The sequence below is a fragment of the Danio aesculapii genome, chromosome 12 (genome assembly GCF_903798145.1).
Source record: "Danio aesculapii chromosome 12, fDanAes4.1, whole genome shotgun sequence".
Classification (NCBI taxonomy): Eukaryota; Metazoa; Chordata; class Actinopteri; order Cypriniformes; family Danionidae; genus Danio; species Danio aesculapii.
In genome coordinates, this window is record NC_079446.1 from 33666182 (window position 1) to 33685030 (window position 18849).

The 18849-nt window shown below is 33.7% G+C and overlaps 1 protein-coding gene across 2 annotated transcripts; it reads left to right on the top strand.

The window, feature by feature from the left end:
- The first annotated feature begins 8701 nt into the window (after nt 1-8701).
- On the top strand, nt 8702-18600 carry hlfb (HLF transcription factor, PAR bZIP family member b). Of its 2 annotated transcripts, none has more exons than XM_056469269.1 (4): nt 8702-8975; nt 10124-10486; nt 11716-11930; nt 14103-18600. In XM_056469269.1, the coding sequence occupies exons 1-4, from the start codon at nt 8867-8869 to the stop codon at nt 14319-14321; spliced, it is 906 nt and encodes a 301-aa protein (XP_056325244.1). In that variant the 5' UTR covers nt 8702-8866; the 3' UTR covers nt 14322-18600. The 2 variants fall into 2 exon arrangements, with proteins under 2 accessions (XP_056325244.1, XP_056325245.1); XM_056469270.1 differs by having other exon boundaries at nt 14106-18600.
- The last annotated feature ends 249 nt before the right edge of the window (nt 18601-18849 follow it).

Genomic DNA, 18849 nt, shown 5'->3' on the forward strand with positions numbered 1-18849 from the left:
TTCGTGCATTAAAAGAAAACAGATTTGTTAAACAGATATTTATAAAAAAATATAATTTTATTCACCAAACATATTTCAAAATTAAACGATAATGCAGTTAAATTCAAGCTAAATATTGCTAAAAATGTACAACCTATAAAATTTCAACTAAATTTTTCCATTTTTTTGGCTTCTCTTGATTTTTCCTCTTTTTTCAAATGTGTATTTATTATTTTTCTAGAACATATATATTTGGGTGTACTAGTTTTTAGACCGTTATCGTAAGTTATTTTGTTAGGTACAGCAAGCTCCAGATTTGGCTTCACTACTGACTGATCTAATGTATATGCTCAAATATAATATTGTATAGCTTCCTATATGAAAATATGAATTTAAAAGATAGAATTGTGAGGGGTGGACTTATATATGCTGAGCACTGTACATGCCTTTATTACTTAGACAACAAAAATACAATAGATTTTTAATGGCATAAGCATACGTCTAATTAATGGTTTTAGCATCATGCTTATAAATACTTGCATTTTATAATATTTTATTTAAGGGTTATTTTAGTTTTTAAAATATTAGTCAAAGTCAAAAGTCAAAGTCAGCTTTATTGTCAATTCAGCCACATGTACAAGACATATAGAGAATCGAAATTGCGTTACTCTCAGACCCAAGGTGCTTAACATTAATATAAAAAAATATATAAAAAATAGTAAAAAATTATTGTTATATTACTGTTTTCCTTTTAAAAACATCTTACAGTTCCCAAACTAAATACACATTGTTTATTTGCAGATCTGTTTTATTAATAATATTTAATATTAAAATTTTCATATATTTTTATTTAATTAAATTTCACAAAAAATCTATTTTTATATTATATTATAAAAAGCATCATAATTTGTAATGTTTTGTTTTTATCATAATAATAATAATAACACACAATTAAAAACTAGAATTGTTTTCTATGCTGAAACAGGCCATATTTGGCGCAATTCACAAATAAAAATAGCAGTGCTATGCTTAAGATTCAGCAATATGTCACTATAAGTCAGGGATTTCCTTTCGAAATTCAATCAAGTACTCAAACTTGGCACTCCTGAAGCAACAATGGGAGAAATAACAATTGCAAATTTGCAAAAGATGAAGGTCATGTGACTGAAACATCATAAATAATAAAATATTCATACAGCAAGTACACTGTAAAGCAATGGTCTCAAACTCAGTTCCTGGAGGGCCGCAGCTCTGCACAGTTTAGCTCCAACCTCCTCCAACTCACACCTGCTTTATGGTCTCTAGTAGTCTTGAAAACCTTGACTATTTCAGATGGATTCAGTCTGAAATGTGTGAATGAGTGAGCGAGTGAGTTGGGGTGGTGTGTATGGGGATGATTTCTGTCTGATGGATGAATAGGGTCTGGATACCCATTCATTTCCTATGGCGGTCACTTTTGACCGGGAACACCACAGGTGTAACGAGGTTGATTAAAACTCTCAAAATTCAATGAAAGAGGTGATCATTGCTTTTATATGTTCAAGTGCATAGTGTGGAGGATATCATAAGGCCTTGAGGCAATCAGATGTAAAACACAATATTTATGAGTGTTTTAAGTTGTAAATCGGTCAGATTTGACCCGAACACGACAGGAAAATTAAATAAGTAGTTTGAACACACAGCTAACTTTTTAAGTGTATTGATAGTGTGCAGGATTGTTTGTTTATAGACATCCCTGTATAAAATCCTGGGTTCCACATAATTCCTTCATGTTGTTTTAACACAAATCGATAAAGTTAACTTAATAGCTTTTACATATTTAAGTGGATTGAACATAAACAATTAAGTTTGCACAAGCAGCAAAAGTCATTGTTTGAATGATCTTTATTGACTGAGTATGACATGTCCTTTCAGAAATATTAGGAAGATGAGATTACTGGCAATGAATGAATTAGTTACCACTTTCTGCCTGCGTTTTAACTAGTTGTGGTGTGTTTACAGTTTGTGCTCCACATGTACCAGCATGTGGTTTAGTTGTTCCACATTAGAGGAGGAGCGGTTCATCGTGGCCTACTTTCCTGAAGAGCGACGTCACGTCTGACTGCTTTAGCAACCAGTTCCCAAGGTAACAAAAAGAAGAAAGACTAGTTCTATAGAATATCCATTCGCCTTTTCACGCTTGTAAATCACTCGCTTTACTGTCCACTTCCTCTCCTCAGACTGTGTTTTTACAGTATAGATAACATACAGCAGATTACGCTTCTGGTTTTTCTTTTAGATTTTATGTTTCCTTTATGATATTTTGCATGGAAGTCATTGTTCTCATCAATATGTCCTTGGAAATAATTATACAAATAATACTTTTAACTTCCATTACATTAGGCTGGCTTAAAATGACTTGACTTACAAAAATAAAGTTGAAACATGGCTTACTTATTTAGAATAAACGTATTATTTTGTCATGATTATTTATATATTACAGTGTCGTAGTTTTTAGAGGAACATGTGAAATCTACTTTAATCCAGACAACAGTTCTTCGAGGAAGAGAGAGAGAAAAAAGTTAAATACTGAAAAGGGAACTTAAGTCTAAACGTAATTGAAAGCTGTATGTAGGGGTTGTCAAAATTGAGACCCCATCTTCACATACTCTTATTCTCTGGCAACTTGTTTACATTTTGATTAGATTTTTGGGGGTGTTGTGTACATCTTGGGTTCTCTTTATAACACGAAAGGTTAAGGCTCTTTAAAACAAAGGGTTCTATCTATAAAATTGAACTCTAATTTGGTTCCACCATTTTAAAAGCACACAAGTGGACCAGTCAGGTCCATTTCAGATTGTAGATGAGGGGTATTAAGTCCATTTCTAAAATCATAGCACTAGCAAATAAAAACTATTATACTATTGTGTTGAAAATTCATTTTCACATAGGAAGGTAAACCCAAAAACTAGCACTTATTCATAAATTCAAAGCTAATAAAGTCCTAGTTATGGAAGAACGTTTTAGAGCCATTTTAAGTTGTTAAAGAGTTGGTGCATGGTTTAAATAATTTAAATGTTTCAAATCTGAAATGTAATCAGGAGCATGTCTTAAATTACAATAGCTAGTGGTAAATTACAGTAGGGAACATTCTACCAGAAACATACATTTTCACTTATAAAAATTGTGACTTAAGCTTGTCTTCCTCGCATACTTGATTACTGTCAGCTTCTTCTCCATCAAATCTTGTCACTTCTAACTCATAGCCTTAAATGTGTATTGCATGCATTTTATGTTAAATTTTTTGCAAATGTGACTGGACTGACAGAAACATGGGGGCCATTGTAAAATTACTTGTACTATATATTTGTTGTATATATATATATATATATATATATATATATATATATATATATATATATATATATATATATATATATATATAATTTTTTTTTGTAGAATTTATTTATAATGTCACATTTTTAATCAATTGATGTGAATGATAACAACTTAAACTTGCTATTTCTGAGGCATAACAAAACTATTAAAGCTGTAGGTTCAATTGGACTGAGGAAAAGGACAATGACAGGGTTTGTACATCTGTAAAGTGTTTTTAATAAAGAACAAAAATCTGAGAATCAAATGAATGACATATTCCTTTACACACAATTCCACAGAAATCAACCATCGGGCCATTTTAGAAACTTTTGGGATGAAATACTTTTTATTTGTACTTATGTTTTTGTTTCAGGGACAGATAATGTTCGTTTCTGGTAGAATGTCCCGTAAACTAATGGTTTTTTCGCAAAAATGGGTTTAAATACCATATCATATTCCTCACTAAAATGAACCTCTGCTTTGGACAAAATATTTCCTACTGACTTTTATTCTTGAACTATGAAAACTATTTGTCTTAATATATGAAATAAATCAGCATTAAATATAACTTGTTAACACATTAAATATACAATAAATAAATATATAAAATATGTATTCAAATATACATAAGTCATACAATTTTTACAGTATGACTAATGTTTAAAACCGTTTAACTGTGTTTCTTGTTTCAATTAATGTTTTGCAAGATAGAACCATTTATTTATTATTATTATTTTTATTTATTTATTTATTTTTATCAGAAGTTGACTCCAAAATCCCCATTTACAAATTTGAGAGGATTTTGATTGGGCCCCTGTCTTTTTCACGTATGAAAATTTGTTCTGCGTATTTATTTAGTTTTCTGCTTTACTTTATCTAAAATTTTCAATTTCATTGTGCCAAAACAGCTCATAATACAGATAGAACGACCACAATTTACAGTACTTTATTTCTTTATTTAATATTAGTTCATGTATTTACTAACATGACATAATGAACAATACTCGTACAGCATTTACTAACCATAGTTCAACATTACTACAGCATTATTACTAATGCATTATTAAAAACCAAATGCATGTTAAAAATCGTTAATGCACCGTGAGTTAAAATGAACTAACAATGAACAACTTATTTCTGTTAACAAAGATAAATAAACACTGTAATAAATGTATTATTCATTGTTTGTTTATAGTAAACTACATCCTTATTATAAAGCATTACCAATAGAACTAATTAAAGTCAAGGGTGCTAAATGTAATTTGTTAGAGTTTACAGGTTAGGTGGCTTCATAAAAGGTGGATTAGCATACGCTATGAGAACAGTATAAGCATACCTGAAGTTAAAGTCATTTTTGGTAGGGTGTTTAAGCTTGTTTTTGTGATTACACCCGTCTGTTCAGTTGTGATGCATTGTTCTTACCACCTATATAATGACAAAGAAATATATGCAAGTACATATGAAATTATGCTGTTGCTTCAATAATACATATACTCTTGACTTAAAAATTATTCTAAAACGTTTTTTTAAACACACATACCATCTTTTCATATTTATTTTTGGCTTACAAATGCTGACTGACTGCCTATACATTTTCAATATAACTGATGAAAAAAAATAAAGTAATAATAATAAAAAAATGGGTATATATATATATATATATATATATATATATATATATATATATATATATATATATTAAAAGGGTAAAATGACATTTTATTGGGTCAAATGGTTATAAAAATGAAGTGGCTAATATCACATGATCATGGGATCATGAGTGGGCTTGACAAACCACCTGTAGAAACATTCTTCTGTCTATAAAAAATAAACAAAAAATAAACACTTCCCTTTCCTAACTCTACCTAATTCCTTTGTATAATTAGCACTTTTTTATGTTGCCCCTTCTTGTTAATTCGCTGAATGCCTCCTCAACTGTAAGTTTCTTTGAACAAAAGTATCTGCTAAATAACTAAAAATAAATATGTAATGTTACAGTTTGTTTTTGGTTTGTAACATTTTTATGGTAACCTGCTGTAGTGCAAACCATTAGAGTGTCTTTGAATGTCTATGTCTATGTCTTTTTTTTCTGCAGGAATATAATCTGCAAATCCATCTTAACCTGAAGAAAATCAAGGTATGAATTAATCACATAACTAAATAATTGAACAACAGCAGTTTTGTACTTAATGCAGCAAGTGGTTTCTCAATTAGAAAGTGAAATATTAGAGTTTATCAAATATGTGGCTTGTGGCTTGTGTCCGAACAAATTGGACACTTTTTTTGTCTGTGCATAGGTTAGTTAGATTTTCTACAGAGAGGAGGTTAGTAATACCGTACATTTAGCCTCTGAAAAAAAAAGACACATGAGAAAATAGCTCCAAAGCTGATGCAGACAGATTTATACCACTTTAATGTGTGTTTAATACACTTTAATTACGTTTGTTAAGCACTTATTACAAAACAAAATGTGTTTGCCAACTTTCCGTGTTAATGTAAGGCAGATAAATATGTCACATGCACTTTTTTTAATCAATGAAACTTACTGCAAAAGTATATGTTTGCTAACTTGGTATGTTAATGCAAAGCCAGATAATTTGAGAACATCATAATATGTGAATAATACTGCAGCAGGCTTACATCTGCTTAATGCTGATGAGAATATCTCAGAAGCATTTAGACTAAATTCTATCAATAAGATGTGTAAATAATACTGTGAATAAAACTGACAATCACAACTAGCCTTTGTCCAGTGCTAAGACATATAGACACATTTTTATTGATAAAATGTGACATTATTATGAAGGAAATAATGTGTTCATTAACTTTATGAACTCATATCAAGCAGACAGAAATGAAAATATATCAAAGTCTTAATCACATGCATATTTATATCAATAAACTGTGTGTATAATACTCCCTAATACCTCTGTTTTTGCTTAGCCTACTCATAGTTTCAGAAGCAGAGAAGCAGTGCAGTTCAAACTAAACCACGCCTCTTTATCTGACTGTGAGCATTTGATTTTTCCACCGCATGTGTGTACATGTGAGGGAAACTTCCCTTTCGGTGCCAAATATTGGGATTTGGGCTTCAGAATCTTGTACCCTGGTAAACCTGGAACCAGATATTTAATTGATATTCATATTTCAAAGTCCACTCACAAAACGCAAAACAGCCACTCTGTTGTGTTGCCAGATCTCTCAATAAACATAAGCAAGTTAGTCAAACTCAAACACTTAACATTTAAAAAAAATGTTTAAACAGTAGTTTAATAACTTGTAACTAGCCTTGTATTGCACGCCTGTGTGTACAAAATGAACTTCATTTCAGAAATAACTGCGTTACAACTAGTAAAATTCATTTGTAAGATTTTTAAGATTTTTGTAAGATTTTCGTAAGATTTGCATTCGTAAGATTTGCTTGCTAGGTAAACACATTCACCTTTTTCAGCACTCTGTCTATATATTAGTTGTTGTCCTATAATGTATCCCCTTACTAATCATGGATGACAGCTAGTAAACAGAGTCTAAGGGTATGTTTGCACGTAAAAAAAAAGCTTAAAGATGACTCTCATGTGTAGAATGAAGTCACATGCATTGCTCAGGTCTGATTTTTTTTTCACAGCCTTCAACATTGTAAAAATCTTGATGGTTCTGTGGAATTTGTCTATCCAAACTGATTTTTATTTAGTGTCTTCTATTGGATTCAAGTCAGGTGATTGGTTGGGCCATTCTACGGCTTTATTTTCTTTCTCTGAAAGCATTTGAAAGTTTCCTTGGCTGTGTTTTGAATCATTGTCTTGCTGAAATGTCCACTCTGGTTTCATCTTCATCATCCTGATAATGGATATGTCAGACTGAAGCAGCTAATATTAATTTACAATGACAAAGAACATTGTAACTGAATAACTTATAATGCCCCATTTCTACTGAGCGGTACGGTACAGTTTGCACTGTCAAAAGGTTCCAAAAAGCGAACTGTACCATACCACTTTTTGGGTACCCTTTCCAAAGACAAACATCACTACAGACAAACGTCACTAGTGCATGCACAAGCCAGGCGAATGTAGCGCCATTTTTAAATACACAGCCAAGACATTACATCGCAACAATATATACATATAATAATGAGCCATGGTCGACCTGAGCTCACTCAAACCTTGTTGTCGTCTTGATGAACAGCCACAAAGCCAAGAAGAACAAAATCTGTTTGTGTTCATATATGTTGCATTTATTTATTTATTTTACATAATTGCAGATGTTACAGTTGGCCATTAGGCTATTAGATCATTGATCTGCAGTTATAATCAAATCATGTTCATAGAAAGGTTAGTAATGAACCTTTATACACAAGTATTTATGTGTATAAAGCATCTGTTTTGTGAGAAGTGCTTCACATATGATATGTGAACGACTGGTACAGCTTTACTTTGACATTTTCTTGAGTGAGAATGACGTCGACTGAAACTTTTTGTTTTGCCGAACCGTACCACTCAGTGGAAACGGGCTATAAGAGAGTTCAGCTGCTGTCTGGGCTTTCCCTGCCTTTTTACACCTCCCTTTCTTCATGTATTCAATACTTTTTTCCTGTCATTTCCTTTTATTACACATAACTTTGTAAACTAATTAGATTTGTTTTCTTTTCATATATGTATTTCTTTGATTGTTACAAGAACCTTTAGAAATATGTTTTATATGTTTTCTGAGAAAAATGGTGACATGTTGAATACTTCCCCACTATAATATATATATATATATATATATATATATATATATATATATATATATATATATATATATATATATATATATATATATATATATATATATATGAAGAGTTCAGATGCAAAAACCTCTAAATGCTATCTGAAATGTTCTTCTAAAATTAGCATTATTATCAGGCTCCTATGTGTAGGTTGAGTAACTTCTAATGACTTTAAAGTAAAATAAATCAACATATATATATATAATATATGTTTTATATATATATATATATATATATATATATATATATATATATATATATATATATATATATATATATATATATATATATATATATATATATATAAATATTTTGCTTTGCTGAAGAAAATTGCTCTCCCATATCTTCGATGGCCTAAATTATGTATGAACTATGCTATACTTTTTTGTTGACAATAAGATACTACAAAAACTACAAAATAAGTAATATAAAAAAAATCTAAAGCATATTGCAATACGAGGATATGGCAACACACTCTCTAAACTGCCAGCCAGCAAGTGGAGCGAAAGTGTGTCCATTTAGCCCCGCCTCCAATAGTTTGACGTCACATGCCTCAGTCTTGACACATGGTGATAATCATCGCATTTCTTATACACACACACATACACACGCGCGCGCACTCCACCTACTTCAAGCCACTTATGCCGGTGCTGTAGAGCAGGATCTCTCAGTTGTCGTTATTAGTCGAATGATCGCTTTTCACCTGTTATAGCTTTTCATTTCAGTTCAGCTATTCAAAGTATTTTTTACGGAATAAGAGAGATTATGTCCAGACAGCTCACCATGAATCCAGCTTTCCTACCTCCGCAAACTAACGGCGTTTTGAAGGCGCTCCTGGAAAAACCTCTGAAACTGCCTTTGCACCAAGATGAAGGTGAATAAAACTTTCTCTTTGTTACATTGGAGATTAAAATGTTGGTTAGTTTTACTGTTAATGCTTGTCATTTAGCTTTAGATGTGATATTCAGTATTAAAGTGCTTGTTTGTTCTCTCTTGGATTCGTCTGATTATTTGTATGCCTGATGTCTGCCGTTAAAGTGTCTCTTCCATTAGTTTGTAAACCAAGCGTATGAGGCAAAACATAGCTGAGATTACATTTATTAATAATCGTAATAATGACAGATTGGATGTTTTTTGTTTATAATATGCATATATTAGTTTTCTATATAAAAGCAAATCAATAAATAATAAATTGTAACGGATTTCAAATTTTGAAGAATTCGGCTATGTGTTTGAGGAAATTACGAGCTTGAAGAAATTTGTTGAAACGGAAACCTTAAAATAAGAAAAACGACAAAGATCTTATCCTTTTATCTAATCTGTCAATTGTTTTTTTTTTACTGTACATTGCTGAGATTGTAGCTAGGAACTGCAACACCAAAGTAGAACCACTTTAAAGCATGCAAAATGTTATAAAGCATTTTAAATGCATTTTAGCTATTCTAACATTATGAATAAATTAATTTTGTAAGAGGAAATAAAATCCTAATAAAAATTATTATTTTGTGCATTCTCAAGATTGCAGCTAAACACAAACATTCAAAATTAAAAGCACATTTATGAAAAAATTAATAAAGTACATTTAAACTCCTTTCAACTGTTGTAAAATTATAAAAATGAAACTGTAAAATGAAAAGAAGAGAATCAAAAATCCTTATTAAATTTTAAAAGTTGCTTTTTTACTGTGCAATACTGAAACGGCAAATAAAATAAGAAACAAATATTAATATTATTATTTTAGATATCTTTTTTTACAGCGGAATGTTTCAATTGCTACTATAAACTGTAACAAAAGTATAAGCACTTTAATTATCATGAAAACCGTAATAAATAATTTTTAAAGTCCATCTTAGCTGTCCTAAATTGTAGTAATGTCTCTGCTAAATAATTGCAAACAGTGTACACTTTTTCTTATTTATCTTTAGTGTGCATTGCAGCTAAAATCACCTTAAATATGTACATTATTAAATTCCTTTTAACTATTCTTGATGTAAAAGATTTGACATACAACTATTTTTTCAGGCTATGGAAAGGAGAGAGACAAGGTTAAAAAGCTGGACGAAGAGGGAAACCCTCCGCAGTCTGCTTTCTTAGGGCCAACGCTTTGGGATAAAACATTGTCTTACGATGGAGACAGCTTTCAGTTGGAGTATATGGACCTTGAAGAGTTTCTCTCTGAAAATGGCATCCCCTCCAGTCCTGCCCAACATGACCAAACCCTCCATCAACATCACCACCAGCAGCAGCAGCACCAACAACAACAGCAACAGCAGCAGCAACAGGCTTCAATGCCCCAGGGGCCCATCTCAGTCATGGACCTCAGCAGTCGCTCCATCCACACAGCCATGCCTCCTCAAAACTGCCTCCACAGCCCAGGCAGATCAGGTATAATGTCACTTCTAGACCCTGCTTTTGCCCATTCTGCTCAAAAGATTTAAAGGCCATGTTCAGCCAAGCCAGATGTCACTAAATATGACCATGTGTGGGTGGAAAATGGGTGACGGAGAATACATTTTAGTCTGAAAGTGTGTTTGTTTTTGGACTGTACAGATTGGTATATTCAAAACAAGTTGTTTGTAAGCCAGTATGAGAATATCAAGAGGCAGAAATGAATTAGATAGGATAAAAATCATAAAAATATACACTGTTAAATCCTGTTGACAAGCAAGACTTTATGATGGTAAAAAAGAAAAGGTCAATGCAGCACAACAAAAACAGGCTTTCTTGGGTAATTTTTTTCACCTGAGATGCAAAAAAATGGCAATAACTTCTATTCTAGTATGAGGATTTATGCATTTAATGGGGAAATTATTTAAACTATGCTGTTTTGTAAGTTTGGGTTTAGTATGAGGACGACCTTGTTTAGTTAAATCTTGAAAATATGCATTTAGAAAAATGTATACATATTTTATTTTAGGAAGTAATTACCATTGTAATATGATGCATATTATAATCATATATGTTTAACAATTTAACATAATAAATACCTAAATTAAATATATCAATGCTGAAAGTAATTGAAATGTAAAAAAAAAACCTTAATTAAAACTTTAATATATTGATTAATTCTGCTAAAATGGACACAGGTTGAATTTAACATTTTATTTTGACCAATAGCACATTAAATGTTTGTATAATGCTACATACACACATAGATATATACATATATAGATACATACATGTATATAAGAGGAAAATATGAACACTTTGAGATATTATGGAGATTTTCTGCTGAAAAATTGTTTACACATTTAACTTCTAAAGTTACAAAAGTAAAGTTAAAAAGTACTTCAAAGACAAATAAAATAAATAAAATATTTGCACAAAAATACATTAACTAAAGTGATTAATTTAAATTATTAATTTTAAATAATAATTTTTTGTCAGCTAAAATAGATAAAAAAATATCAAATGCATTCAGAAAACATATTTTCTTAGCAATAAAACAGTAAAATGCATGCACAGAAATATAAATGATTGAGAATGTTTTTTATTTCCACTTCGTTTAAATGAATGTCTGCTGCGCCCCCTAGTGGATTGAAATGCTCCCAACATCCTTTAACATGCAAGATCTGCATGGAGTCAACAATGAATAATTTCTTTTCTCCTGACAGTTTTGCCTGCATCCCGTAACACGCCGAGTCCAGTAGATCCGGAGGCTCTTCAGATCCCGGTGAGCTACGAGCCCGACCCGGCGGATCTCGCTCTCTCCAGCGTCCCTGGACAGGAGGTTTTCGATCCACGGAAGCGCAAGTTCTCCGAAGAAGAGCTGAAACCTCAGCCTATGATCAAAAAAGCACGCAAAATCTTCATTCCTGATGATTTGAAGGTAACTATTCAGCCCATAAAAGTGTATGTATGGTGACCCTTTTCACCCCTCGCCATTGACCAGCTGGCCAGCAGTTTAAGAAGCTTATGCCCGTTCATTCATCCTCCGCTCCGGCCGCCATAACCACGTGATCGCCCCCTATTTTTCCTGGTAGCGCTGCAGTTCTGCCGGGTTTAGGATTAAAGGATTTGTCTTTTTTAATTTGTTCGAATAAAAGTGGATCCCTCTTGAGCTTTGCGGAATAGTAAATTGCTCCAAGCTGATTGCACGCCAGCGAATGCGTGAGAAAACTTGTCACGATAAAGATCAGTTTTCTCTCGTGCTTGCCTGTCAGTCATAAATAGCATAAGTGTGGAGTACTTTGTCATAATTATCGGTTCTTTTAAATGATTGAATTGTAGGCTACTGTATTAACTCTGTAAATCCTAACAAATTAAATTATTAGAATGAATGAATGCAAAGAAAGGAATCATGCATTTGACGAAATATTAAATAGGATTTCCTTTATTGTGATTGAAATAGATTTCTCACCTCTTTGGTAAACACGGGAATTATGTTGTCTAATGAATATTAACATACCAGGGCTATAGCCAGCTTGGTGAAAGGGGTGGTTCTATTTTCTCAAAAAGTGGACCTTTTTACAGTTATTTGCCTCATTTCCTATTTAACTATGACATATTTATAGTTTCAATAGTTATACTACACTTTAGTGACTTTTTCTAAATGGAGTTAACTTGTTAACAAAGGTTCAGTGGCTGAACCACACCTCACTTTGTCTCTTTAACCAATCACCTACTTCCTTAAACTTATTTAAGGCAGACCAACCCTCTAGCACTGTTCTTCTTGTTCTTTCGAACCCACCTTACTTCCCTCTATTTCCTTGCTTCCCATTCACGATCCTATAACCCTCTCTTCACTCCTAGGTTGAATTGGGGGACCCAATCACTACAAAAATTTTACAGTACCCGCACTCTGAGTCTCTGGGTATCATCGTAGGATGCCCAATCAACCTACCTACCTATTCATTGTTTATCCTCTTACTTTCCCTTCATCCCACTGTTCTCTTATATACCTGCTGGTGAAGCACTATTTTTTGGATTAGCTTGTTGGGTGGTCATAACCACACTTTTTGATCTACCAAAGCATTTTCTAAAGATTTAGAATAAAGGAATATGAAAAAAAAAAACGTATCTTATCAAATATTAGGGAAAAAAGGAATCTGTTAAAGTTTAAATTAAAAACTGCCTGATAAGGCTAAGTATTGTCATTTATTAAACAAATAATAAACTGGCCAGCACATTCAACTTTCCTCAGTCAGAATTTGGCCACTTGAATAATAAAAAAATATGCATGATGATAATAATATTAATAATAATAATAATAATAATAATAATTATCATGGATGCAACAATAGCCTAATTGGTATTAAAATGAACTTTTGTATGCTTTTATGTTTTTCTCCAAGGTCCACGATTTAGAGAAAACATTTTACAAGTAGCTTTTTTTTCTATTTAAAAAAAATACATTAGGTCAGTGAAAGATGACTTCACTCATGTCACATTTTTCTCAATCTTAAAGCTGTTACTTTCACAATTTATGTTAAAATAGCAGTCAAAATAAGACAAATGAGCTCATGTAGGGACAAATTCTGGGGCATTTTCAGATTAATTCAGTAAGTAAAGATTTCAGTATTCAACATACAAGGAAACACAGATAAAATCGCTAAACATAAAAATTGCCTTTATATGAGTAAGAAAATACCCCTACACTGTAAAAAAAAAAAAAATCCTGGTTGCCTTAAATTTTTAAGATGAATCAAATTAGCCTTATAAGTCCATTGAATTTATATTACGTCAAACCGACTTAAAACAGATTGCATAATTTATAAAATTAAGTTAGAACATGATTAACTTATAAGTTACAATGAACTTAAAACATATGCTGTCATGACTATATGATCATATAATTTTTTACAGTGTAGAAATGAATTCAGCATCAAATCAACTTGACAGTTCAGCAGAACATTTATTTCAAGTTTGTATAAACTATGATTCATTAATAGTTATAGGGTTAACATATCCATAAAAAAAACAGTAAATGATTCTAATCTCACAATAATGTAACTGGGCGCTCCCATCTCTTCCCCACCCTTTTTATTCTGCATACTTTGAGCAGGATGAAAAATACTGGGCACGGCGCAGAAAGAACAATGTGGCTGCCAAGAGATCACGAGATGCTCGGCGTCTAAAGGAAAATCAGATTGCCATCCGGGCTGGTTTCCTGGAGAAAGAGAACATGGCCCTCCGGCAGGAAGTCTCTGACCTACGGAAAGAGCTGGGGCGGTGCAAAAACATCTTAACCAAGTATGAAGCTCAGCACGGGCCCCTGTGAGGCCTTCATGGTGCTCTGAAGTTCCCCTTACCCAGTGCCCTTCCAATTTGAAGGACAATATTCTTGGGTTGCAAGTCCGCTGGGCCAGTTTTTCAGCCAGCCCTCACCTCAGTCTGTTCTTGGCACCTTAGAAGGCAGAAACGTCTCATTGTGTGGTTATTTTATACATCTTATAGAGATCTACCCATTTTCTTTCTCTGTTAGCGCAAACAAAGCCATCATTGTTTGCCGATCATGTTACCTATTGTTTTAGTGTTGTAGCATTTGTCCACAAACGTTTGCCTTGATTTTGTTGTACTTTAGCAGTCAGATCTGAGCTCTACAGACTCACACTCATTGTGCTGTGTAAGAGAGAGGTACATGTGCATAGATTCTTCAGGCGTTTTAGGTTTTGTGTCTTCATGAAGACATCATTCTCACAGACAGAACAGAATGTAGCAAGAATGAGAGTTTATAAAATAACTCAATTATACTTAATATATGTATTTGTTTAAGGAAACCGATAATGAAGTTGGTAATATTGAGTGCATCTGGTTCTGGAAGTAAAAACCCAGTTAATTTTTTTCAATGGGAAATTGATTTAAAAAACAGACCTCTTATGACTGGTGAGGTTGTTAATTTATATGCTTTAGTTGTATCCATTGGTTTACATTCAATCCTTTAGTAAAACGATTGTGCTTGATGCAATTCATGCAGATTCATTCACTCATTCATTTTCATCCACTTTTCTGGGGCTGGGTTGCGGGGGCAGCTGTCTTACGAGAGAACCCCAGACTTTCCTCTCCCCAGACACTTCCTCCAGCTTCTCCGGGGGGATCCCGAGGTGTTCCCAGGCCAGCCGGGTGACATAGTCCCTCCAGCGTGTCCTGGGTCTTCCCCGAGGCCTCCTCCCAGTGGGACATGCATTGAACACCTCCCTAGGTAGGTGTCCAGGAGGCATCCGAAACAGATGCCCGAGTCACCTCAGCTGACCACTCCTGATATGGAAGAGCAGTGGCTCTACTCCAAGCTCCACCTGAGCTCCTCACCCTATCTAAAAGGGTGCGCCCTGCCACCCTGCGAAAGAAACTCATTTCAACCACTTGAATCCGAGATCTTGGCCTTTCGGTCATGACCCAAAGCTCATGACCAGGGGTGTCCAAACTCAGTCCTGAAGGGGTGGTATCCTGCATAGTTTTAGCATAGTTGAACTTCCTTCAACACACCTCCCTGAAGTTTCTGGTATACCTAAAAGAGCTTGATTAGCTAATTCAGGTGTGTTTAATTGGGGTTGGATCTAAAACATGCAGGACACCCCTGCTCATGACCATAGGTGAGAGTAGGAATGTAGATTGACCGGTAAATCGAGACCTTTGCCTTTCGGCTCAGCTCTTTCTTTACAACGGACCGGTACATCAACTGCGTTACTGCTGCCACTGCACCAATCCGCCTGTTAGTCTCATGTTCCATCCTTTCCTCACTCGTGTACAAAACCCCAAGATACCTGAAATCCTCCACCAGGGGTAAGGACTTCACTCCAACCTGGAGATAGCAAACCACCTTTTTCCGGTGGAGCACCATGGCCTTGGACTTGGAGGAATTACATTATTACCCATGATGTTGTACAAACATCATACTGTACCAATCAGAGATTCATAATGACCAACACAGTTGTCTGGTCTGAGTAATATAACTCACCTACAGTAATTCCTATTCAATTCTAAACTAAAAGTAGCCATCGTTGGTTGGTCCACCTTGGTTGACAACATTTGAGGGATATTAAATTGCATTTTTGTGGTCCCCTTCGGCTGAAATCAAACTCATTTTTGATTCAGTTGAACCCACACTCATAAAAAAATCCCTTGTGAAATACAGATAGCAAAGCTGATAAATCAAACTTGTTGAACGATATCTTTAGCTCCGCTCACATGTATGAGTCACCAAAAATTGTGCAATAGTCAGTGTCTATATCAGGGGTGTACAAACTCGGTCCTGGAGGGCCGTTGTCCTGCATAGTTTAGCTCTAACTTTCTTCATCACACCTCCCTGGAAGTTTCCAGTATACCTAGAAAGCTTGATTAGGTGGTTCAGGTGTTTTCAGTTGAGGCTGGAATTAAATATGCCGGACACTGGACCAAATTTGGACACCCCTGCTCTATACACTCTTAAAAACAATGAAATATTCATAGAGATAAATACACATTTGGCAATAAATGTAATGTAAATGTAAAATGTAAACTGTAAATAGATAGTGTGAAAAGTTTTTTTTTATGTATTTTCAGTAAAATGTCTAATTGTTATGATATCATTTGTATTAAAATGTACGATTTTTAAAAGGTGTGCCCCAAACCATAGCTCTAACTCTACCCATCATTGGGGGATGAGCAAATCTTAATAAAATGTACAAAAAAGATACAAATTAGCCACTAAATCAAAAAGTTACAAAATTCTGTAAGATTGCGTTTGTGCGTCATGCAGACTCATGAACGAGGAGTGGTGACAATGAATGAAGATAAAGGACTAGGCCTTAGAGGTTTATTCTGAAGTTTTATTTATGTTTGTGCAGCAGATATCCACAAGGGGATACTACTTTATTTTTATTTAGTGGATTGTTAATTTATCATATAAAGCTTACAGTACCCACCTTCCCAATCCCTGAACAAATATTCAATATTTCTTCATTGTCTTTGATTGCAATTCGCTATGCCTTATGGCAGGGGTGTCCAACTCAGTTCCTGGAGAGCACAGTTTAGTTCCAACACACTTACTTTTAGGTTCCAAACAAGCCTAAAGGATTCAATTAGTTTGATCAGATGTGTTTAATTAGGATTGGAACTAAACTGTGCAGAGCTGCGGCCCTCCAGGAAGTTTGACACCTGTGCCTTATGGGATTGCAGTACCTCAAAGGTGATTTGCTTGGTGCCTGACTTTCATATGCTTTAACAAAGCTTTAACCATTAATGTGAAAAAAAAAAAAAGCCTTATGGGAAAAATACTTCCAGAACCAGTGCTGAAAAAGGTGGATGGGAACTAATGCACTCTTCCAAAGCATATTAAATTAAGTATGCCAGTCTGTGTTAATCTGTGCCACACGTAGGCTTTTCACACTGGAAATAGTTAAACCATCATTCTAAACCTTGGGTGAACAGAATTCTGGTTTATTTTGATCTATGTTTTAGACAAATCAATTAATTAATCAGCCAATCAATAATTTAAGAGATTAACGAATCCTGGAATGTTTTCACATGGTAAATTGCTAGGTAAGCGCCCTCATTTGCATATTGACGGCGTCTCTGTCATTGATTGTATGAAGGCAGCACATGACTGCTAGTGATGTAGGCTAATGCCATATATTGTCAATAGCTAACAAGTTTATTCTGAACAAACTTTTCGGACTGTAAAGGTAGGAAAGAATCAATCTTCGTTTGTTGTCTGTTACCTCAAATGCTTAAACGGTTTATGGTTATAACGTGCGGTGTTTACGTGACTGTCAAGAGCGCGCTAATATGATGCGAAATTTCCATTTTACACTGAGTAAGTTAGTTTCACACTGCAGGTTTGGCACCGAGATACCAATAAACTCCCCAAATCAGTGCAAGATATACTGCGTTGTAAGTTTTGTAACCTCTGGTTAAAGCGGTGCACAATCCGGTTATAAGTGTGAAATATTTATTCGGGGTTAAAAGTGGGTTTAGAACGACGTAAACCAGGTTTAGCGCCGTGTGAAAAGCCCAAACTGAAGTTGGTAGCCTATTACTTTCTATAAAGTTAAACTGACTTACATTTAACAGAATATGAAAGGTGAATTATTTGATTAAAATACCCTTCTTGCCCCTTTTAATGTAAACGTGTGAGAAGCTAAAATTATAACTGGCTGCTACAATAATTTTCCGTCATCACAAATAACGTCATTGGTTGTGCATAACAACATACTCTATGAGTTCAAACTGTGATCGAAGTAAAGCTCGCTGAACAAGGTCTCAATGCCCTTAATTGCAAACCTGCTATATACAGTAGAGTATATTGAAGCTGATATGTTGCCTTTTGGTGGTCATTTATGAAATGAATGTAGATGTATGATGTATTTTATGTCTATCACTCTTGAATACAGACCAAATGATATGAGATACAATAAGGTTATATTAAATGTTTTTACAAAGTTATTCTCGTTTTTGTACAGTATTTTCTTATGAATTTCTGAATATATAAATGTAATTAGATGTGTACTGTATTGCATCAAACTATATGAACATGTTCTAAATTCTATACGGGCATTAATAAATTGCATTTAGTACCACAATCATAGTTTCTTTACCTTTTACAGCTGTCTATTAATCAGGCATCAGTATCTTTTTTATATATATATCGAATGACACTTGCATTACTTTTCATATACTGGTTGTGATTTACAATCATGAAGTGTGGTATTATTGTGTGTTTGCCAAAAATGGTAAAAGAATGTGACTCTTGGCCACATACAGAATGTTTTCAGTCATTGTCAAAAAATATTTTATATTAAATATATGAAGTTACAGCATGTTTAAATTTG